Consider the following 24,210-nt stretch of genomic DNA (forward strand, 5'->3'; position numbering starts at 1 on the left):
CCCCCCCTCCACTACATTTACAAAAATTTCTTATTTCAGTAATTTTCACTAAAAATTTTCTCTTTTCATGCTTAACAGCCAGTCTTGAACTTATGTATATTCGGTGAAATACTCTTCGTATATTTATCGTTTGAATTTTTATTCTTGACTTCCTAACTGCCGATAATTCGTGCATTTATTTCTATTAGCAACTGTTTTTGCATTGTTAAACGCTGTGATTTTAGATATTGTTTTCTGGTGAGAATTCTTTTTTTGGTATCATACAATATCAGTGGAATTCTGTATGTGTATGTGTGTGAATTTTTATTCTGTTTTAGCTGTACTACGTCGTCTTGCTGGTTCTGCTGACATAAGGTAATAATTTTTCAATGACGATTATCGATCCGTTTTTCGTATTATTATAGATAGTATTGTTTCGGTAAACAATATGATGTTTCATATAACGATGATTCGTCGTCTACAGATTTAAATAAATCACATGTAGAAGACTGTAAAGTTATAAAAAAAATCCGAAGGTGGATAATACGCAATCTTCGCGCCAAAATTTGACTGAGAGTGTAGCGAAAAAACGGCGAAGTTACAACTTCAGAAAGAAGTGGAAGGCCGTCTATTCCTTGCGACGAAAACTTACAAGGTTTAATAAAAAAAAGAATCCACAATTTTTATGCAAGAAAGGAATTTCCCACATTATCAGAATTATATGAAGATTTGAGTAACGAAGTACTGGATCTTCCTGAATTCAAAGTTTCCACACTGAGAAAATGGATAAAGAAATTGCATTTGTCTTGTAGATAAACTAGCAAAAAAACCCGTATGGATGGAAAGTATAAAAATCGCAGGGCAACGCGATAATTACTTGAGAGAAATCCAAGAATATCGTGACAAAGGGTAGGAATAAAAGGATCCAACGATTATCATGACGAAATGAACGCTCAGCATTACCAGGAATGGATTGCAGACGTACTGCGCGTACTACCGAAGAAATCGGTGATCGTACTAGATCAAGCGCCAGACCACACGATGCTGGATCCAGAATTTCGCAATCCTACAACGCAATGGAGAAAGCTCCAGATAATTGAATGGCTGATAAAGTGTGAGGTAGAAGTTCCGTCGCATGTTAAGCATTTCAAAGACCTCAACAGGAATGAACTGCTCAACTTAGCGAGACCTCACCACTATTCAAGACATTATGTGTTGAACAAAGTTGCGAGAAAAATGAGAAATGACGAAGTCAAAATTCTCTGGCTCCCTGTAGCTTATTACGAGTATAACCCCATCGAATTAGTATGGGCATACGTAAAAAATTATGTCGCAAAACGTAATAAGACTTCTAAAGTCCATGATGTTCATCAGCTATGCATCGAAGCTATGGATTCTGGTCCGCCAACGCTATGGCCACGATGCATTGAGCACGCAAAGAAAGAGAAAGATAAGTCTCGTGAGCTTGCAAAGACAATTTCAGGTAGGATCGAATCAATTGTAGAAGCTGAAAATACTGAAAGCGATGGGAACGACACTTCCGAAGAAAGTGAAAATGACGATGAAGAACAAGGCAAAGATTGCGTAAAAAAAATGACAGAATGATAAACTATTAAAAGAAGAAAAACCGCCACATCGAAAGTAAAGTAGAGAAGGAACAGGATGGAAGGAAAACTATGTGTAGAGAACCACGAAAATGACGACAGGTCGAAAGAGTGAACAAAGAATGAAAACAAAAAAGAAAAAAAAACGGGAAAACCGCAATCCAAAACACCACACAACTAACTTCCCAGTACAGATACGTCAAAATTTTCGATTTGCAAAATCCCACCAATTAAAAACGCATATCACTGAGAAGTTAGAATAAAACCAACCTTTTTCCTATCCTATATCCTATCCCTCCTGACGAAAGATGCCTACCACCTTCACGTGGTTTTCGTTGAGCAACAATTAAATGTTGGCCAAGAGTAGGCCAAATATATTGATATTAAAAAAAGTTACAGACTTTGGGAAGTACGGAAAATGCATGGTTTTTGTAGCTTCTACTCTTAAATTGATGCTCTCATAATTGCCCGCGAGCTAATTCGCGGTTTTTAATTATTTCAAGTAGATGGAATTATAGATCAGACTATTCTCTATCAGTCTGAAAATTTATTTCCCTTAAAATTAATATAGAAAAAAGTAAAAGATTTTTAAAGGTGAGGAAATTATGTTTTCTTTTACTTATTTTCTGTACTGGATGCTTCCGTGCAAGTTGTGTCTATCTTCTTTTGCTCCTTAAATATTTCACCTATTTTACGCCTTTCTGTGTGTTTTACGTCAGTAGATAAGCAGGGCCGGTTCTGGATCACTCTGCAATACCGGCCAAGTCAAAAAAGTGGGTTCTGATCTGCACTAATTACTGACCGCGATAACTTTAACGCTAAGTTACCGACCGCGGTAACTTTGACGATAAGTTACCGATCGTGATAAGTTATCGACACTAATAAATTATCGGCAGCGATTTTTTTTTACCGATCCTGATTTGTGATAAATTATCTTCAGCGATAATATTTAATTATCAGCAAAAAAATAACCGAAGAAAAAAAAATGGCGGTGATGTGTCTCAAGGATGTTAGATGATTGGGAAAAGGTTTTAGAGTAAAAACAATTTCTCTTTCAAGTCAATTTTTTTTTATTGAAAAAAAAATTATAGTATATTTTTTCTTTTTTATAAAAAAGTAATGATCCCTTAAATGATGGTTCCCAAGTAGCATTAATGTACCTGTCGTAATCCAAATTATTTCCTTTAATAACTTTTTTCATATGAGTAAAACTAAAAAACTAATCATAAAACAAGACTTACAGTATTATATCCATCATCATAGTCAGTAGAATCATCATCATCATAATTATCATCGTCATCAATTGTTGGAGGTGAAGGAGGTAGAAATTCTACCTCACTATCCTCCGATGACACAGTGGCTGGAAAAGGAGGTAGAACTTCTACCTCACTATCACTGTCTTCGACAGTAGTGATTTCCTGGCTTAGAGGTGGTGGCACGACGGAGATGTCTCCTTCTATCCGAAACCATATAACGTTACCGGGGAACGTTAGGCAGGTAGCCGTTACGCCACAAAGTGTAAGGGTAGCACATTCTATCCCTCCCGTCTCTTCCCAATGATCTTCAAGAGTCATTAGAATGATAATTTCTAGGAGGGTGATCGGTAGGTCGAACCAAGCCTCCGGGAAAATAAAAGTGCACATCTTTTTTGAAAAGTAATAACGATTATAATAGATTGATTTCAAACTTAAAAAAAGAAAAATTCTCCCACTTGATAAATTATCATTTAATAATTCATAAAATTCACAGTTACACTCAATAAATAATCATATTACTGGTTACGTCCGACTTTTTATGAAAATTTATTTAAATAAAAAGGCGCGAAAAATTAAGATTGAAATCTATCCTTTTGCAGTATTTAAAGTTTATGAGATACGTTCGAAGCGCTCGGTGTGAACTTGGCCCAGGAGGCGCGAACGTAAGTTAATCTCAGATAGAGGACAAAATTCCTCTATCTTTTGTTCAGAAGGACTCTATCCTTCAGACCCTTTCTTGCAGAATGATTTTCCTTGGATATCGGGATAAATGTGCACCTTACCTTTTTGTTGATAACTTATCCTACACAGCTACGACCGATGATGGAAAGATTGAACCTGCTGCAGGTTGTCGGGATGTTATCCAGAGAGGCACTAATAATTTATTGTACCACAGGTTTTGTCTCGTTATGAAGTTTATTTATTATTTTAATTACACCCAAATTATGTCACTTTTAATAACATAAATAGTATCAATATGTATATATATCTATATATGTTTATAAATGTATGTGTGAAATATTTTTAAACCATAAACTATTATTAGGTAGGAATATTATTTAAATCACTTGTAGATATTAGTTAGATAAGAAGAGTAATTGATGCGTAATATGCCTCGATAAAAATTGTTCAGTCTACAGGTAAACTTGGTACTTGGTCTAAGTCGCCGGGGGTTTCCAAGAAGACCGCAACGATGAAGCATCGTAAGTGCTTCCGATTTCAGCGTTTTATTTAAAAAGTACTTACAATGTAATAGTTATTTAAATATAGCCTCTACTTTGTAAGGTAGCCAAAATAATAAACTGTTTCTCAGCTTAGTCAGCTCAATAAACTAAAATTTAAACAAAACGAATTTTTACATTAAGCAAGGGCTTCGGGTTTCTGCGTGAGAAACGAATTTTCTCATGAGAAAGCGTGAAACTCAATTTCCGTCAAATACAAAAATTATTTATGCGTTTTATTTTGGTTTACCAAAAATAAAACGAAATATATATTGTAAAATATTTGTATGTCGCCATCTAATGACTATTAGACTAACGACAGTTTGTTAGTTAACAACGATTGCTTGACGATTAGATTGTTTATAGCAACGAGGGGAGAGTTTGTTTATCTCCAGTTTTTGACTGTGACTTGAGTTGACCGCACGGATTCTTTCTTTTTGATTAATTGCTGTCAATCATTAATAAACATTTTTATTTATTTTCTAATTTTCCGAAGTTGTTATCAAGTCTTATTTTACACTAGTGTTAGAAGTCTTGTCTTTGAGTCTTATTTTACAATATATATGAGGGGAAAAAAAAGAAAAATTGTAAACATAAAGTCGGATATAACAAATGCATAAAAATTAAAAAAAAAAAAAAAACACTTTTTATACTTGAATGAAGCAAAAGTTACTACTTACTTGGTATGGTTAAATCAGTTTGACTGTCGAAAATGAACTAAATATTTTGTCCTATGCATCATACACCATGGCTAAATGTTTATATTTTTCGAAGAGGCCAATGGTGAAAAAATCATTGATCGATATTGATTTAAATCTATATAGAGAGGCCTCGATCACATCACTCAGCATCAAATTACTGATAAAGAAAAGAATTTGACAACAAGAAAAAATTCTTACTAAAAAAAATTTATAAATGACATTTTTTTTTCTTTTTAACTTCCCAGTGGGAAGTTACAGTAATGGGTCCGAATTTGCGAATCGCTAATTTTGACATATCTCCACGTTTTAAGGTGCCCAGAGTTGAATACGATAGTTTGCACGTGGACGTCTGTGTGTGTGTATGTACGTATGTGCGTATGTTCGTATGTTCGTTCGGAATTATTTTTTTATGCAGAATCGAAAAACTGAAAAAAAAGTGAACTACCTAAATTCTGCGATTTATAAATAATACCATTTTTTAGACGAAATTTCGAGATCTTTTGAAAAATATGAATATCAAATGTTCAGAGTGATTGTACAGAAATATGATGAAAGTATTTCATAGAAAAAAAATTTTTAAAAAACGAAATCAGCAATAAGGAAATTTTAAACTTGTGTTGGTATGGAGAAAGTAGCGTTGAGGATGATAAAATAGTCAATGTGTTCTGACTTGGAGGGCCCCAAGTCAGCAAGTCTCAGAATATTTAAAAATAGTTAATGCCGGACTTGTCCACCGGCGCGTCAGTCAACTCACTGGACCAATCATCGGGAAGTATTTCCCTCATGGCCCAGAAGGCAACTCTACGGCCCTAGTGACGCCAACAAGCACGCGGTCGAGCACTTGTGGCGTCAGTTAGCTCCAGGCAAATCACGCGGTCATCTCTGTATAACTTTTCGCAGTCGAATCGCAGATTTTTCAGTCAGCTCACCTTTTGTAGTTACAAGTACGGTCAAATAGACTCAGACAGCTCTCACGAAGAAACGTGAATCATCAAATTGTTCTCATCAGTGCAAGTGGTCCAGTATATTCAGTTTGTAGTGTCTTTGGGCGCGAAGCTGAACTGGCGTCGACGCCATAGTGCCTCACGGACATTCACCTATACATCGCTCCCCCGAATAACTCTGGTGTATACTGTGAATGTTGCTATTCACTGTTTTTTGAGACTCTGTTATTTGGTGACAAAATAACCATTAGACAACTCATAAGTGTTCAAACAATTATGGTACAGTCAACTCAACTATATGTAGTGATTATCAAATTCTATTGAGTATATTAAGTGTTATTGTTGAATAAAATCTATAAAACCCAAGCAGTTCAGTGTTAATAAACTATTTTTTTGGACCTTCTAGCATCCAACCTTTGTTCTTATTCTGCTTGTAATTATTACAGTCCACTAAGTTTCAGTTTGCTCATGCGGCCGACTCGAAGGCAGATCATTTGGTCTTTCGAGCCGGATAAGAACGGCTTGGATGCATATCGAATAACTCTAGAAGGTTCTAGGGCTTCATAATTTTTGTGAATATTTTGTGAAATGCTCTGTATAAAGTGCTTGGAATTTAGATAGACTCAAATAACTTTCAGTGTCAGTGTGTAAACAACCTTACAGACAAAAGGTGTTTACGCATTCCAGTGCCCAGTGACACTCATCTGTATTATTGTGAGACAGTGGTGCTCATCTCACAACTTAAACAATTTCTTGAGACGCTTGGCGCGCAGTTTGGTTGTGTGAGAGTCAAGAGAACCTTGACGCAGTCAACTCACGTGTATATAAACATAGTTCGGTAATTATTGTAGTGTCCTTAGTGTAAGTTTAGTCACCTGAAATTATTATTAAGAGCTCGTAGACTCAGTTAAGTAATTTGTGTGATTCTTTTGGTGTTGAGACTTTCTTGAAAGCCCACCATTGGTATCAAGGTGACAACAGACAACTCTAGCAACATTTTTTTTGTGAACTTTCTTAGTGATAAGTGTAGCGTTAGTGACGTTAGACAACTCACTCAACTGAACAATGGCAGACAAACGGTTAATTTCACCGGCAAAATCGGACTACGTTGATGTAGCCGAAGACAATGAGTCAGTTGTAGGTATTAGTGAGATATTAGAGCAAGTGAGTGTAAGCCAAGCACCATCACCAGTTCCAGTCGACTCTCAGGCAGAAGGTACCAGTGGAACAACACTTAAGGTTCCCGAAAAGGCAACAACATCACGTGACAGGTCCAAGTCACCACCTGCACTGGCAAACACCACGTTATTTAAATTGACGTCTCAAATGTCCAGGTATGAGCAGCTTCAATTTATGCACCAAGACGTGGCTGATCTTGTGCGACAGCCTGCTCTCATCACAATGCCCATAATCGAGGCGAAACTGTCACAACTCAACGACCTCTGGACATACTTCGTGGTGGAGCATGAGGCATTAGGAGTAGGGTGTCGGTTGACACTCTTTAAACATCAGTATATGACCGACAGAGTGTATGAAAGTGCGTTACGGCTGCATTATCATATAGAGTCAACTCTCCATCGTGTAAAATCAGAGCTACACGAGAAAGACATCCAGAAGGCCATTGATGAGTACAAGGCTTCTACAAAGCAGTCAACTCCAATCATCTACCGACAGGCAACTCTCCCAGAGATCCCTCTCCCAACATTCGCAGGCGACTCATCAACGTGGACGCAGTTTCGGGACATGTTTACGTCCCTCGTTCACGATCGGGAAGATCTCAGACCAGTAGCCAAACTACACTACCTGAAGGCCAACGTATCAGGTCCCCCACTTCAACTGATCCGTCATGCTGTGATGAATGATGATGGGTATGAGCCAGCATGGAATCAGCTCAAGGCCAGGTACGATGACCCAGAACAACTCATCTTTGCCCACATCAAGGACCTGTTCAGTGTGACCACACCATCGTCTAAGTCAGCTGAACAACTCGACAACCTGGTAGGCGTGGTACGCCAAAACTTAGATGCCTTGAAGGCACTCAATGTCCCAGTCGACTCAGCAAACTACTTCTTGGTATACCTGGTGGCCAGTAAGCTTGAGCAGCCGCTACGTGAGTCATGGGAACTCGAGCGAAGTAGGTCTCGCTCACCGACAACTCTAGACAGTCTACTCAACTTCATCTCTACTCGGGCACGTGCGATGGAGTCAGCTCAAGATGCAGCCCGTCAAGCAAAACGGTGGCCTACTCCAGTGATCACCAGAAGGTCCAGATCACAACAACAGTCTACTCAACAGCAGACGACTCACCCACAGACAACTCGAGCCTCCAGGCATGCGGCGCAAAAACGACAAGCAGATTACCCGTGTGATCAATGCAGCAGTTTGGATCACTACTTGGTTGACTGCAAAGCGTTCGCAGGACTGTCACAACACGAAAGGTACAAGCTGGTCCTCGCAGCACGGCTGTGCTTCAATTGCTTCGGCCACCACTCCATCCAGGTGTGCCAGTCAGAGAAACGATGCAGCACGTGCAATTTAAAGCACCACTCAATGATCCATACGCCCAGGACAGAATCTCTAAGAAAAAGAGGATATGGACCAGGCCAAGAACCGCAGCCTACTCACAGCAGCCAACAGCCATCAACCTCCCAGCAGTGAGGTGATGACGTGCCATTTCCACAGCCGACTCCAGATCACACCCATTCATCTAAGCAGACTTCTCACCAGGTAACTCATCATCATAGTCAACTCTCTGCAGTCAACTCTAATTATGTTTCAGTCAATTCTCCAAGTGGTGGTGTGATCACTCGACATGCAGACAACTCAACGATTAATGGTGATGAATCATGTCAATCTACATGTGCTGACCGGAGTAAAGAATGCTTCTCTGATGACTCGACGGAAAGGATGACCTTAGCACATGAGGTTTCGGCCTCAGGAGGGTTGAGGGTCCTGGAAGAAGAGTCAGAAGGTCTCGTTCGATCTCCTACAGCTGAAGAAAAGAGTCAAACTCACACTAGTCGAATCTCAGACGACTCACATGATTCAACAATCACCAAGAACAATACAGACAACTCAGATATCCATGGAAGACTCGCTTCAGCACTCAGGGCAGCAGAAGATCCATGCAAGAACGAGTCTCCAGTTCAATCAGACAGCTCAGCAGTCTTACTCGCCACAGCCAATGCAGTATTACTCTCAGACTACTCTCAGCTTCCAGTAAGACTCCTGATAGACTCAGGGTCTGAGCTGACGTTCATCTCATCAAGTGTGGTAAAGACTTGTCATCTCCAACGTCGTCCATCAGTAATATCAGTGCTGGGAATTGGTAACGAACCAGCTGCACAAACTCGAGGAGTGACAACAGTGACACTTAGATCAACTCACACACAGGAGCAAGTTACAATCAATGCTCATATTCTCAAATGTGTCACTGGTACTTTACCAACCAGACAACTCACAGAACTCAACTGGTCAGCTCTCAACTCTCTGCAACTTGCTGACCCAGACTACTCAACTCCAAGACCCATTGACATTTTAATAGGAGCAGATTGTTATGGACTAATTGTGAAGGCAGGCATAAAACAATTTCCTCAGTCATCGCTAATAGCCCAAGATTCAATTTTTGGATGGATGCTCATTGGAAGTCCACACCCGACAAGATGCTCAAGTCAGAGAACTCATCACGCAGCAAGGGTCAACTCATACCAGCAAGTATCTGATCTCTTGACAAAATTCTGGGTTCAAGAAGAAGTTCCAGAGACCTTAGCCAGCCAACTCAGCCCAGATGATCAATCTTGTGAAGACCATTATGTTACGACTCATTCAAGAGATCAAGATGGGAGATATATTGTGAGAATACCACTCAAAGCATCACCATCTCTTCTAGGCAACTCATCAGCGAGAGCTCATCAGTGTTTACTACACATGATCAGACGACTCACCAAGAATGACTCATATGCACAACTCTATCACAACTTTATGCAAGAATACGAGTCACTGAACCACATGACACGAGCCAAGGCAAGTCCAGTCAACTCTCCAGTGTATTATTTGCCTCATCATGGTGTCTTAAGAGAAGACAGTGTTACTACAAAGCTTAGGGTAGTATTTAATGGCTCTAGTCCATCTTCTAGTGGTCTATCAGTGAACGATATTCAACATACTGGTGCCAAAGTCCAGAAAGACATTGCAGACGTACTCATTTGGATCAGGCAGCATAAATTTGTGTTTACATCAGACATCACAAAGATGTACAGGCAAATCAAAGTCCACCAAGATGATTGGGATCTCCAGAGAATCCTGTGGGTGGACGAGCACTCCAAGATAATCCCATATCAACTCACAACAGTCACGTATGGTACCAGGTCAGCCCCATTTCTGGCTGTTCGCACAATGATCCAGCTAGTAAAGGATGAAGGTCATAAGTTCCCTCTAGCTGTTGATCCACTACTAAAAGGAAGATATGTGGACGATATTTTTGGAGGTGCTGACACCGTGAGTCAACTGATAGACATCTCAACCCAAGTCAGACAACTCTGCATGGCAGGTGGCTTCCCGTTAGCGAAATGGCACAGCAACTCACTTTAATTCCTTCAATCACTTACAGACAACTCATCAGAAGAGCAGATCCACTCATTTGAGAGCAGCAAACGAAATTACTTGGGCTCTCGTGGATTCCAGCGAACGACTCATTTAAGTTCAACTCAAAGCCTCCTCGTGAGAAGTCCAAGCTCACAAAGAGAATAATTTTATCAGAAACAGCACAACTCTACGATCCACTTGAATTTCTAGCACCCTTCATTGTCAGAGCAAAGATGTTGCTACAAGAAATCTGGCTAGATAAACTTTCATGGGATGACCAAGCCCCAGATCACATCATCACCAAGTGGAACAGCTTCAGATCAGAACTCTCACATGTCTCAGACCTCTCAATTCCACGATGGTTACGGATTACTCAGAAATCGACCGTGGAACTTCATGGTTTTTCAGACGCCTCACAAGCAGCTATGGCAGCTGTTGTTTACATACGGACTACTCATCCAGATCATGGAACCTGTTCAACTATAGTCTGTTCAAAGTCTAAGGTTGCTCCATTGAAGAAGATGTCTATTCCTAGACTAGAACTCACCGCAGCATTGCTGCTTGCCAGACTAATCACTTATGTAAGGAACAACTTAGACATTCAGCCAACTCAACTCGTATGTTGGACAGACTCCTCAGTGACTTTGACCTGGATTCAGTCTCACTCATCCCGTTGGAAGGAGTTTGTAAGAAACAGAGTGTCAGCAATTCAAGATCTCACTCCAATCAGCGTTTGGAGGTTTGTACCTGGCAAACAAAATCCAGCGGATTGTGCTTCTCGAGGTATCAGCATATCCCAGCTTCGGAAGCACCCCCTGTGGTGGACAGGACCACAGTGGTTAACAGCAGACGAATCATTATGGCCAACTCAATCATCAGTGTACGATTCAAAAGCTCAGCAGGAAGAGCGGCCCGGGCTCACTTTAGTTACTCAGACAATTCAACATGATTATCATTGGGATATGATATACAGACATTCTCGGCTGATCAAATTGCTCAGAGTGACTGCAATTTGCTTCAGATTCAGCCAACTCCTCAGACGAGTACCGCAGTCATCTCTCACCTTCCCTCTCACGCCACAAGAATTAGAGAGAGCAAGGATTTTTTGGATAAAGGCAACTCAAGAATCGTACTTCTCACAAGAAATCAAGCAGATCAACTCAAATTCACTGCCCGTCTCACACCCCCTCGCACGATTGACAGCATTTATTGACACTCAGGGAGTCCTACGTGTTGGAGGGAGGTTAGCAAATGCTAGCTTGGACCAAGAAGCAAAGCATCCTGCAATCCTACCACAGAAAACTCATCTTTCCAGACTAATCATTGCAGATGCTCATGAAAGAACATTGCACGGTGGGACGCAGGCAACTCTGAACCTCATACGATCATCGTACTGGATCATTGGCGGACGACTCCCAGTACGATCCTATATTTATCATTGTATGAAATGTGCTCGTTTACGTGGCGAACGAGCGAAGCAGTTAATGGGTCAATTGCCGTTATCAAGAATCACTCCAGCCCGACCATTTGCTGTCTGTGGTGTGGATTACGCTGGTCCCATCACGCTCAAGACTTGGAAAGGCAGAGGCGCCAAAACATCTAAGGGTTGGATGTGCATTTTTGTGTGCTTCGTTACTTCTGCACTTCATTTAGAGATTGTAACAGATTATTCAGCAGACTCATTTATTGCAGCGTTCAGAAGGTTCACTGGACGTCGAGGTGTCTGCAGAACTCTCCACAGTGATTGTGGCACCACGTTTCAAGGCGCAGACACGCTCATCAGACAACTCTTCAAGCAGGGGACTCAACAGTTCAGTCAACTCGCAGCTGTATTTGCAAAGGATGGAACTGATTGGAAGTTTAATCCACCAGCTGCACCACACATGGGAGGAAAATGGGAAGCTGCAGTCAAATCAGTAAAGTTCCATCTTAACAGAACGATAGGCGACTCACTCTTTACATATGAAGAGCTTCCCACACTGCTTGTCCAGATAGAAGCAGTCCTTAACTCCAGACCACTCGAGCCTCTCTCAGCCGACTCTACAGACATCTCAGCATTGACTCCAGCACACTTCTTGGTTGGTGAACCGCTAGTAACATTACCAGAGCCTTCACTGGAAGATGTGCCAATGCCACGCTTGTCCAGGTGGCAATTTATTCAGCAGCGACTCCAATCGTTTTGGTCAACGTGGTCAAAACAATACCTTCAGCAACAACTCACCATTTCCAAGTGGAAACACCCCGCTCACAACATCACAGTCGGCTCACTTGCACTACTCACTGACGAGAGGTTCCCACCAACGAAGTGGCCTCTCGCCAGAGTGATTGAGGTGTTCCCAGGATCAGACGGACTCATCAGAACAGTCAAACTCAGGACAGCAACAGCAGAACTCATCAGACCACTCACCAAACTAGTCATCTTACCATACCCTCCACCAGCAGAAGATCAGCAAAGGCGTTGCTGATGGTGGGACAATGTTCTGACTTGGAGGGCCCCAACTCAGCAAGTCTCAGAATATTTGAAAATAGTTAATGCCGGACTTGTCCACCGGCGCGTCAGTCAACTCACTGGACCAATCATCGGGAAGTATTTCCCTCATGGCCCAGAAGGCAACTCTACGGCCCTAGTGACGCCAACAAGCACGCGGTCGAGCACTTGTGGCGTCAGTTAGCTCCAGGCAAATCACGCGGTCATCTCTGTATAACTTTTCGCAGTCGAATCGCAGATTTTTCAGTCAGCTCACCTTTTGTAGTTACAAGTACGGTCAAATAGACTCAGACAGCTCTCACGAAGAAACGTGAATCATCAAATTGTTCTCATCAGTGCAAGTGGTCCAGTATATTCAGTTTGTAGTGTCTTTGGGCGCGAAGCTGAACTGGCGTCGACGCCATAGTGCCTCACGGACATTCACCTATACATCGCTCCCCCGAATAACTCTGGTGTATACTGTGAATGTTGCTATTCACTGTTTTTTGAGACTCTGTTATTTGGCGACAAAATAACCATTAGACAACTCATAAGTGTTCAAACAATTATGGTACAGTCAACTCAACTATATGTAGTGATTATTAAATTCTATTGAGTATATTAAGTGTTATTGTTGAATAAAATATATAAAACCCAAGCAGTTCAGTGGTAATAAACTATTTTTTGGAACCTTCTAGCATCCAACCTTTGTTCTTATTCTGCTTGTAATTATTACGGTCCACTAGGTTTCAGTTTGCTCATGCGGCCGACTCGAAGGCAGATCACAATGATTATTGTTAATAATAAGAAATTATGTTCATAACGATTGAACATTGTTAATAACAAATGATTATCGATCATAATAATATTTAAATAATAAATTTTTTAATTGTTATAAACAATAAAAATAGAGATCTATGCAATATATTTGGATTCTTCTAACGCGTAATTTTTTCTTTTGCTGAAAAAGAATTCCCAACCGTACGACATGAATGAAACTCATTCTTTTTGTTTATAACAATTAAATCCGTTATAAACAATAAAAATAAAGATTCATGCAATATATTTGGATTCTTCTAACGCGTAATTTTTTCTTTTGCTGAAAAAGAATTCCCAACCGTACGACATGAATGAAAACTCATTCTTTTTGTTTATAACAATTACATCTGTTATAAACAATAAAAATAGAGATTTATGCAATATATTTGCATATGTGCGTTCGTGCGTATGTGCGTATGTGCATATGTGCGTTTGTGCGTATGTGCATATGTGCATATGTGCGTACGTACGTTCGGAATTATTTTTCGCCTCGATTATCTCGAGAACAAAAACTGATGTCGATGTGGGACTAATTGCATTCGACGCGTAATGACGTACCTAAGAACTGAGAAATTTTTCAGGAAAATCGCTAAAGCCATTTTTTTGGGCTGAATCAAAAAACTGGAAAAAAAGGAAATTACTTGAATTTTGCAATTTATAAATTATAGAATTTTTTGGACAAAATTTCAAGATCATTGCAGAAATATGAATATTAAATGATTGGAATACTTGTATGGATATATGATAACAATATTTCATCGAAAAAAAAAAATTTAAAAAACAATATTAGCAATGAAAGAATTTTAAACTCGTGTCAGGATTCAAAAAACAGCATTAAAGACGCTATAATAATTCATAATAATTGTTAATAATATGGAACTGTGTTCATAACAATTGAACTGTTACTAACAAGTGATTATTGATCATAGTAATATTTAAATAATAAGTTTCAAATTGTTATAAACAATAAAAATACGGACCCTTTTTATATATATGAGTACTTTTAACGCATAATTTTTCCGTTTACTAAAAAAATGTTACCAACCGTATGCCATAAATGAAAACATACTTTTTTCGTGTATAACAATGAAATTCGTTGTAAATAATGAAAAAAAGGATCTATGAGGTACATTCGAATTCTTCTAACGCACGATTTTTCCTGTTACTGAAATAAAATAACTAACCATATCAAATGAATATAAGCAGACTCATTTCGTTTATAATAATTCTATTTGTTATAAAAAATGAAAACGGGTTCTATTCAAATTGTTTTTTTATTTTTTCCACTGGAAAGTTGATCGTTTGGACCTTTCGGGTCGCACCCAGACCACTGCAGAGCACTGATATTTAATTATTAAAATAGTTTGTCAACGATCTCTACTATGAATAAATAATTTTAGACACATATTTTTTTGATTGGATTTTCAATTGAACGTGTTTTTTTTGTCGCTCATGCCTCTGCTATCTTCTTTTCCTCGCTCTGCTACCGCTTCCTCACTTTGTCTATACTTTTATTCTCCGCTAAAAAGCTGTGATTCATGCAAGAGTTGAAAGGGCCATGTGTCGTAGAATAATCGACTTATTTTATTTCATTCAGAAACGTTCACGTTTGACTCAGTCGGTCGACTGCATTATATTTTCCTCACCCTTATCTCTTTTTCACATTGTATATGCTCTCATTCTCTGTTACTTATTAAAGTAAGACATAATACATATTATGAATAATCAATTGTAATATTTCATTTACTGTATGAGTAATCATAACTAAATGTATTTTAAATGTGAAAAAATTATTGAATCGAAAAATTATTATCTTTTTTCATTTTATATTTTCTGAACTATGATTTATAATTATTTACGTGAAATGACTTCTTTAACAATAATAATAAGATTTTTATCTTGAGAAAGAATTTTTATTTGAGGAATAAAAATTATAGATTTTCATTTCATGTATTTGAATGAATGAACTTTTCTTTCTTACAATCAATACAATTTATTCTCAATAATCTAATGACATGTAATGTTTGTAACATTTACGATGCAATAATATATTTCGGTAATTTATCCCAAATATCGTCGATGTGTTCTGGAACAATCTTCAAGAAAAAATACTTTGGAAGACAAGCAATATCTTCACTTGACATTTTTGTTATATTTTTCAATAAACAATACAATTTGAATGACTTCTCAAATGGGTTTTTTTCTATGAAAATTAGGGATGGGCGATATTTATCGATGTATCGAAATATCGATAAATTTTTTCTGATATCGACTCTTTTTATTAGATATTTTTCATAGACGATACCTCAATAGTCGATATTTTTTCTCGCAATATCGACCATGTAGAGACCTCTCGTGGTATTTTAAGTAACTAACCAAAAGCCATTAGCAGTCACATGTTCAATATCAGGTCTCACGCGTTTATTAATTATTTCTTAATTAATTTATAATTGAAAAAAGTAAAAAACTATCATGTTCAGTACAGATGAAGATGATAGAGGGTTAGAAACTCTATATGAAGAAGATCCACGAAGATTTAAGGTATGGTTTCGTATAAATAAACAGGATTCTTTTTTTGTAAATGGATTCACAATTCAAGAATACCTCGATTTCAAACGTGAGTAAAGTTTTATATTCATTTTTTTGATGATTTATTCCTAGTGATTGATTTATATTCGGATTCTTTTCCATATTTTCAATTTATAACTTCTTTTTACACTCAATAACAGACGATCAACGTACGTAACAGACAGATGCAGTAAATAATTAATTTTTTGTTAATTAACTAAAAAAATCATTGATTTTGTATTTCAAAATTGAAATAAGTAAATACGTAAGGTTTTTTTGTCTAGATAAAGATGAAAAAGTCCTCGAATACATTATGAAACGATTCGCTGAAGGGAGTTTGCCAAGATCTGATGAACATGTCAAAGCACTTTGGATGTCTATAGATGGTGTTGAATTGTAAGTTTATGTAAATTATACTTATAAAAAGTAATTATAATAACAACTTTTCCTTCTCAAACACTACAAAATTTATATTCATTTTCCTAAGCACATTCATTGACATAGAAAATTTATGTCAATCGAACCAAAATTCTGTTGAAAAATCACCTGTCCCTCAAAATCCTACATCTTTAGTGTCACAACCAATTGCTTCTAATTCCAGAGATACTGGTATAAAACTTTTATTCTGATATATTTCGTTTATAAAATACTGAATTGCATACGGCTTTTTATTTCCAATTATCCATTCGTTTCTAATAGCTACAATATGTTTTCATCTAATTCGATTTTTTCCTTTAATTATTTTTCAACAGTTGACACGCCAAATGTCATTCCTTCTAGTCCTCGTGTAACCTAAGTTTCCTTTTCCCATGATACAGATTTTTGTAATTGTAAATTTTTTATTCATACATGTAATTAATAACTTCATCTTTGTAGTAATTAATGTAGTCATGTAAAGTAAATAATAATCAAATTCTCTGTTTTAAAAATTACAGCTCAAAAGCTAAGAGTGGAAAGTGGAATTACTTTATAGAGCAAGATTCGAAAACTGCTAAGTGCACTTTTTGTTCAAAAATTTTTCAAACTTGTGGAAATGCAACGAATTTGAAACATCATTTACTCTCGAAACATAAGTTGTTTCTAAGTTCATCTGAACTTCAAAAATTTTCAAAGTCAACCAAAAGGGCCAGTAATGATAGAGCTTGTGATCAGACGCAAACTAAAAAGTGTAAAGTATGTTTGGATTTTTTATTTTACTTACAAATAATTAATTTACAATTCAAAAGCATTCAGAGATTTTTACATATAACGGGATATCTTTTTGTAATTCATAATTATTTTATATTGACAGACTACTTTTACGCAAATTCCTCAAATATTTGAACATATTACTTCTTTTACTGGTTCGTATAACATCAATATCAAGTTTTATACATATAATACTATCAATGATTAGCCATGTTTTTTTTTGTCTTATTATAGATGGTGGTAAAAAGTTTGATCGAACTACCGATTCTATCCTTTTCATGCTTGCTACAGATACTATGCCGTTGACTACGGTGGACAAAAGAGGATTCAAACAACTGATAAAAATTCTTGCACCGTTATATCCCATACCAAGTCGGAAAACTTTTACTTCATTGGCAGATGCTAAATACAAGTCTTTACAAGCAGTTCTTATCACTGAATTAGCAGCAGTTAGGTCTTATTGCTCAACGTGCGATATCTGGACTGACGTGAGCAATCAAAGTTATTTAGGCGTCACCATCCACTACGTACCTGAAAAGAAAATAACATTAAGCAGTCGGTTTTTGAGTTTATACTCGCTCAATGATCATCATACATCACAATACATCACGGATTCTTTATTGTCTGTTGTGGATACATTTAATTTGCTTAATGAAAAGATAGTTGCCGTAATAAGTGACAATGCTACTAACATAAAAAAAGCTGTGACAGATGGATATGGAATAAAACGAAAATCACCATGTTTTGCACATATCTTATCACATTTAGTACCATCTGTCATCAAAGTCATACCTGGACTTGACAAAATTATTAGCAAAGTAAAAGACATTGTAGTTCGTACTAAAAGAAGTGTCACAGCTCCCGATACATTAAGAAACCTTCAGATCAGGGATGGAAAAACAGAGGGTACTGCTCTTAAATTCATTCAGGATGTTGAAACAAGATGGAATTCTACTCTCTATATGTTGGAACGGTTCTTAATTTCAGAAGAATACGTCTATCCAGTTATTTTAAAGTTTCCTAATCCTCCTCGGATGATAGATCCAGAAGAAATTCAAGTTTTAAAGGATCTTATTGTTTTAATGAAACCTGTGGAAAGCGTAATCAATAAATTAAGTGGTGATTCATACCCTACATGTAGTGTATTAATTCCAATTTTACATTGCATGAAAATGGCAATTCAATCTACTAAACCTGAAACTAAAGAAGGAAAGAAGTTTCAACAAAAACTTATGTCAGAAATTTTATTAAAATTTGAGAATTTTGAGTCAAATACACTTCTCGCTATATCATCAATTTTAGATCCTCGTTTTAAACAAATTCATTTTGAAAGTGCTATTGCTGCTGCTACTGCTATTAATTACATTAATGATTTAATGAAATCAAATTATAAAAGCACATGTACTGAAAAACAACCAGTTAAAAATTGTAATCCTGGTGATTTATGGACGTTTCATGATAAAATAGCGACGAAAAAAAGTGGTACTGTATACATGAATGATGGGATGTGTTTAGAGTTCAAACAATATTTGAAACAACCAGTTGTGAATCGATTTCAAAACCCAATTGAATATTGGAAAGTGCCTCAGGACACTTATCTTGTGTTAAGTGAAATTGCAGTGAAGTACTTATGTATTGTTGGAACTTCGGTTCCTTCCGAGCGTTTATTTTCTTAAGCTGGAGCAATAAAAACAAACGATAGAAGTCGTCTAACAGGAAAGCATTAACAAGAATTATTATTTCTAAGTTCTATTAATTATGATGAATGAAATGAAGTGAATAAATAAACTGATAATTGTAATAACTGATTATTTTAAAAATAAATAGTTTTTTCATAAGCATAGTATTTATTTTTCAGTGATAATTTAATAGTACATACTATTTATACAAGTTTGTAAAATTGAGTACTTGCAATAACATTAAATAAGAAAAAGTTTTATATCCATAAAAGTAATATATAATAAACAGTTCAGTAATGTAATAGAACTTCAGTTACAAACGAATTTTTAATTAAAATTAGAGTTTATATTTGAAACACAATATGAAATACAATATTAGTAATATTAGACACGAAGGACGTAGTGAATATATCTTAGATTTCTTTTTTATCATCATCATCAGTGATTCGTTTACTGTAAGAATAAAAAAATGATAATTATAATATGTGTATTCCAAATACTGGACTTAAAATAATCAACCTACAAATGCACATCGTCGTTGCTTATATGAAGCTCTTTAATTTCATTTACAGATTTCGGAATTTTGTTTTTGTTCTGACTTGGAGGGGCCCAAGTCAGTTAGTCAGGAATAATCAAAATTTCATAATGCCGGACTTGTCCACCGGCGCTTCAGTCAACTCACTGGACCAATCATCGGGAAGTATTTCCCTCATGGCCCAGAAGGCAACTCTACGGCCCTAGTGACGCCAACAAGCACGCGGTCGAGCACTTGTGGCGTCAGTTAGCTCCAGGCAAATCAAGCGGTCAACTCTGTCGAAAATTACAAAGTCAGTTAGCTCCAGGCAAATCACGCGGTCATCTCTGTATAACTTTTCGCAGTCGAATCGCAGATTTTTCAGTCAGCTCACCTTTTGTAGTTACAAGTACGGTCAAATAGACTCAGACAACTCTCACGAAGATACGTGAATCATCAAATTACTCTCATCAGTGCCAGTGGTCCAGTATATTCAGTTGTAGTGTCTTTGGGCGCGAAGCTGAACTGGCGTCGACGCCATAGTGCCTCACGGACATTCACCTATACATCGCTCCCCCGAATAACTCTGGTGTATACTGTGAATGTTGCTATTCACTGTTTTTTGAGACTCTGTTATTTGGTGACAAAATAACCATCAGACAACTCAGAAGTGTATGAACAATTAATGTACAGTCAACTCAACTATATGTAGTGATTATCAAATTCTATTGAGTATATTAAGTGTTATTGTTGAATAAAATCTATAAAACCCAAGCAGTTCAGTGTTAATAAACTATTTTTTTGGACCTTCTAGCATCCAACCTTTGTTCTTATTCTGCTTGTAATTATTACAGTCCACTAAGTTTCAGTTTGCTCATGCGGCCGACTCGAAGGCAGATCATTTGGTCTTTCGAGCCGGATAAGAACGGCTTGGATGCATATCGAATAACTCTAGAAGGTTCTAGGGCTTCATAATTTTTGTGAATATTTTGTGAAATGCTCTGTATAAAGTGCTTGGAATTTAGATAGACTCAAATAACTTTCAGTGTCAGTGTGTAAACAACCTTACAGACAAAAGGTGTTTACGCATTCCAGTGCCCAGTGACACTCATCTGTATTATTGTGAGACAGTGGTGCTCATCTCACAACTTAAACAATTTCTTGAGACGCTTGGCGCGCAGTTTGGTTGTGTGAGAGTCAAGAGAACCTTGACGCAGTCAACTCACGTGTATATAAACATAGTTCGGTAATTATTGTAGTGTCCTTAGTGTAAGTTTAGTCACCTGAAATTATTATTAAGAGCTCGTAGACTCAGTTAAGTAATTTGTGTGATTCTTTTGGTGTTGAGACTTTCTTGAAAGCCCACCATTGGTATCAAGGTGACAACAGACAACTCTAGCAACATTTTTTTTGTGAACTTTCTTAGTGATAAGTGTAGCGTTAGTGACGTTAGACAACTCACTCAACTGAACAATGGCAGACAAACGGTTAATTTCACCGGCAAAATCGGACTACGTTGATGTAGCCGAAGACAATGAGTCAGTTGAAGGTATTAGTGAGATATTAGAGCAAGTGAGTGTAAGCCAAGCACCATCACCAGTTCCAGTCGACTCTCAGGCAGAAGGTACCAGTGGAACAACACTTAAGGTTCCCGAAAAGGCAACAACATCACGTGACAGGTCCAAGTCACCACCTGCACTGGCAAACACCACGTTATTTAAATTGACGTCTCAAATGTCCAGGTATGAGCAGCTTCAATTTATGCACCAAGACGTGGCTGATCTTGTGCGACAGCCTGCTCTCATCACAATGCCCATAATCGAGGCGAAACTGTCACAACTCAACGACCTCTGGACATACTTCGTGGTGGAGCATGAGGCATTAGGAGTAGGGTGTCGGTTGACACTCTTTAAACATCAGTATATGACCGACAGAGTGTATGAAAGTGCGTTACGGCTGCATTATCATATAGAGTCAACTCTCCATCGTGTAAAATCAGAGCTACACGAGAAAGACATCCAGAAGGCCATTGATGAGTACAAGGCTTCTACAAAGCAGTCAACTCCAATCATCTACCGACAGGCAACTCTCCCAGAGATCCCTCTCCCAACATTCGCAGGCGACTCATCAACGTGGACGCAGTTTCGGGACATGTTTACGTCCCTCGTTCACGATCGGGAAGATCTCAGACCAGTAGCCAAACTACACTACCTGAAGGCCAACGTATCAGGTCCCCCACTTCAACTGATCCGTCATGCTGTGATGAATGATGATGGGTATGAGCCAGCATGGAATCAGCTCAAGGCCAGGTACGATGACCCAGAACAACTCATCTTTGCCCACATCAAGGACCTGTTCAGTGTGACCACACCATCGTCTAAGTCAGCTGAACAACTCGACAACCTGGTAGGCGTGGTACGCCAAAACTTAGATGCCTTGAAGGCACTCAATGTCCCAGTCGACTCAGCAAACTACTTCTTGGTATACCTGGTGGCCAGTAAGCTTGAGCAGCCGCTACGTGAGTCATGGGAACTCGAGCGAAGTAGGTCTCGCTCACCGACAACTCTAGACAGTCTACTCAACTTCATCTCTACTCGGGCACGTGCGATGGAGTCAGCTCAAGATGCAGCCCGTCAAGCAAAACGGTGGCCTACTCCAGTGATCACCAGAAGGTCCAGATCACAACAACAGTCTACTCAACAGCAGACGACTCACCCACAGACAACTCGAGCCTCCAGGCATGCGGCGCAAAAACGACAAGCAGATTACCCGTGTGATCAATGCAGCAGTTTGGATCACTACTTGGTTGACTGCAAAGCGTTCGCAGGACTGTCACAACACGAAAGGTACAAGCTGGTCCTCGCAGCACGGCTGTGCTTCAATTGCTTCGGCCACCACTCCATCCAGGTGTGCCAGTCAGAGAAACGATGCAGCACGTGCAATTTAAAGCACCACTCAATGATCCATACGCCCAGGACAGAATCTCTAAGAAAAAGAGGATATGGACCAGGCCAAGAACCGCAGCCTACTCACAGCAGCCAACAGCCATCAACCTCCCAGCAGTGAGGTGATGACGTGCCATTTCCACAGCCGACTCCAGATCACACCCATTCATCTAAGCAGACTTCTCACCAGGTAACTCATCATCATAGTCAACTCTCTGCAGTCAACTCTAATTATGTTTCAGTCAATTCTCCAAGTGGTGGTGTGATCACTCGACATGCAGACAACTCAACGATTAATGGTGATGAATCATGTCAATCTACATGTGCTGACCGGAGTAAAGAATGCTTCTCTGATGACTCGACGGAAAGGATGACCTTAGCACATGAGGTTTCGGCCTCAGGAGGGTTGAGGGTCCTGGAAGAAGAGTCAGAAGGTCTCGTTCGATCTCCTACAGCTGAAGAAAAGAGTCAAACTCACACTAGTCAAATCTCAGACGACTCACATGATTCAACAATCACCAAGAACAATACAGACAACTCAGATATCCATGGAAGACTCGCTTCAGCACTCAGGGCAGCAGAAGATCCATGCAAGAACGAGTCTCCAGTTCAATCAGACAGCTCAGCAGTCTTACTCGCCACAGCCAATGCAGTATTACTCTCAGACTACTCTCAGCTTCCAGTAAGACTCCTGATAGACTCAGGGTCTGAGCTGACGTTCATCTCATCAAGTGTGGTAAAGACTTGTCATCTCCAACGTCGTCCATCAGTAATATCAGTGCTGGGAATTGGTAACGAACCAGCTGCACAAACTCGAGGAGTGACAACAGTGACACTTAGATCAACTCACACACAGGAGCAAGTTACAATCAATGCTCATATTCTCAAATGTGTCACTGGTACTTTACCAACCAGACAACTCACAGAACTCAACTGGTCAGCTCTCAACTCTCTGCAACTTGCTGACCCAGACTACTCAACTCCAAGACCCATTGACATTTTAATAGGAGCAGACTGTTATGGACTAATTGTGAAGGCAGGCATAAAACAATTTCCTCAGTCATCGCTAATAGCCCAAGATTCAATTTTTGGATGGATGCTCATTGGAAGTCCACACCCGACAAGATGCTCAAGTCAGAGAACTCATCACGCAGCAAGGGTCAACTCATACCAGCAAGTATCTGATCTCTTGACAAAATTCTGGGTTCAAGAAGAAGTTCCAGAGACCTTAGCCAGCCAACTCAGCCCAGATGATCAATCTTGTGAAGACCATTATGTTACGACTCATTCAAGAGATCAAGATGGGAGATATATTGTGAGAATACCACTCAAAGCATCACCATCTCTTCTAGGCAACTCATCAGCGAGAGCTCATCAGTGTTTACTACACATGATCAGACGACTCACCAAGAATGACTCATATGCACAACTCTATCACAACTTTATGCAAGAATACGAGTCACTGAACCACATGACACGAGCCAAGGCAAGTCCAGTCAACTCTCCAGTGTATTATTTGCCTCATCATGGTGTCTTAAGAGAAGACAGTGTTACTACAAAGCTTAGGGTAGTATTTAATGGCTCTAGTCCATCTTCTAGTGGTCTATCAGTGAACGATATTCAACATACTGGTGCCAAAGTCCAGAAAGACATTGCAGACGTACTCATTTGGATCAGGCAGCATAAATTTGTGTTCACATCAGACATCACCAAGATGTACAGACGAATCAAAGTCCACCAAG

The 24,210-nt window shown here is 38.7% G+C and overlaps 6 protein-coding genes across 6 annotated transcripts; all 6 read left to right on the forward strand.

The window, feature by feature from the left end:
- Positions 1–924: 924 nt before the first annotated feature.
- Positions 925–1,584, forward strand: LOC118065358 (uncharacterized). Its single transcript, XM_035080560.1, has one exon. The coding sequence runs from the start codon at positions 925–927 to the stop codon at positions 1,582–1,584; it is 660 nt and encodes a 219-aa protein (XP_034936451.1).
- Positions 1,585–6,769: 5,185 nt separating this feature from the next.
- Positions 6,770–8,362, forward strand: LOC118065359 (uncharacterized). The gene has a single exon (XM_035080562.1). It carries the CDS (start codon positions 6,770–6,772, stop codon positions 8,360–8,362), a length of 1,593 nt encoding a protein of 530 aa, XP_034936453.1.
- Positions 8,363–8,611: 249 nt separating this feature from the next.
- Positions 8,612–10,294, forward strand: LOC118065360 (uncharacterized). Its single transcript, XM_035080563.1, has one exon. The coding sequence runs from the start codon at positions 8,612–8,614 to the stop codon at positions 10,292–10,294; it is 1,683 nt and encodes a 560-aa protein (XP_034936454.1).
- Positions 10,295–10,521: 227 nt separating this feature from the next.
- Positions 10,522–12,753, forward strand: LOC118065361 (uncharacterized). The gene has a single exon (XM_035080564.1). It carries the CDS (start codon positions 10,522–10,524, stop codon positions 12,751–12,753), a length of 2,232 nt encoding a protein of 743 aa, XP_034936455.1.
- Positions 12,754–16,046: 3,293 nt separating this feature from the next.
- On the forward strand, positions 16,047–19,006 carry LOC118065362 (zinc finger BED domain-containing protein 1-like). The gene is made up of 5 exons (XM_035080565.1): positions 16,047–16,191; positions 16,427–16,538; positions 17,078–17,315; positions 17,434–17,485; positions 17,565–19,006. The coding sequence occupies exons 1-5, from the start codon at positions 16,047–16,049 to the stop codon at positions 19,004–19,006; spliced, it is 1,989 nt and encodes a 662-aa protein (XP_034936456.1).
- A 1,990-nt stretch (positions 19,007–20,996) lies between these two features.
- Positions 20,997–22,589, forward strand: LOC118065363 (uncharacterized). Its single transcript, XM_035080566.1, has one exon. It carries the CDS (start codon positions 20,997–20,999, stop codon positions 22,587–22,589), a length of 1,593 nt encoding a protein of 530 aa, XP_034936457.1.
- Positions 22,590–24,210: the final 1,621 nt, after the last annotated feature.

This window comes from Chelonus insularis, unplaced genomic scaffold (assembly GCF_013357705.1).
Source record: "Chelonus insularis isolate UGA/USDA-ARS -01 unplaced genomic scaffold, ASM1335770v1 contig_30_pilon, whole genome shotgun sequence".
Lineage (NCBI taxonomy): Eukaryota > Metazoa > Arthropoda > Insecta > Hymenoptera > Braconidae > Chelonus > Chelonus insularis.

What these genes read in the sequence shown, in the direction of transcription:
- LOC118065361 (XM_035080564.1), top strand. Translation starts at nt 10,522, where the DNA reads ATGTTGCTACAAGAAATCTGGCTAGATAAACTTTCATGGGATGACCAA.
- LOC118065359 (XM_035080562.1), top strand. Translation starts at nt 6,770, where the DNA reads ATGGCAGACAAACGGTTAATTTCACCGGCAAAATCGGACTACGTTGAT.
- LOC118065358 (XM_035080560.1), top strand. Translation starts at nt 925, where the DNA reads ATGAACGCTCAGCATTACCAGGAATGGATTGCAGACGTACTGCGCGTA.
- LOC118065362 (XM_035080565.1), top strand. Translation starts at nt 16,047, where the DNA reads ATGTTCAGTACAGATGAAGATGATAGAGGGTTAGAAACTCTATATGAA. An exon ending in AGAATACCTCGATTTCAAAC is followed by an intron (nt 16,192 to 16,426) that starts GTGAGTAAAGTT and finishes TTTTTTGTCTAG; the next exon opens with ATAAAGATGAAAAAGTCCTC. An exon ending in ACATATTACTTCTTTTACTG is followed by an intron (nt 17,486 to 17,564) that starts GTTCGTATAACA and finishes GTCTTATTATAG; the next exon opens with ATGGTGGTAAAAAGTTTGAT.
- LOC118065363 (XM_035080566.1), top strand. Translation starts at nt 20,997, where the DNA reads ATGGCAGACAAACGGTTAATTTCACCGGCAAAATCGGACTACGTTGAT.
- LOC118065360 (XM_035080563.1), top strand. Translation starts at nt 8,612, where the DNA reads ATGACCTTAGCACATGAGGTTTCGGCCTCAGGAGGGTTGAGGGTCCTG.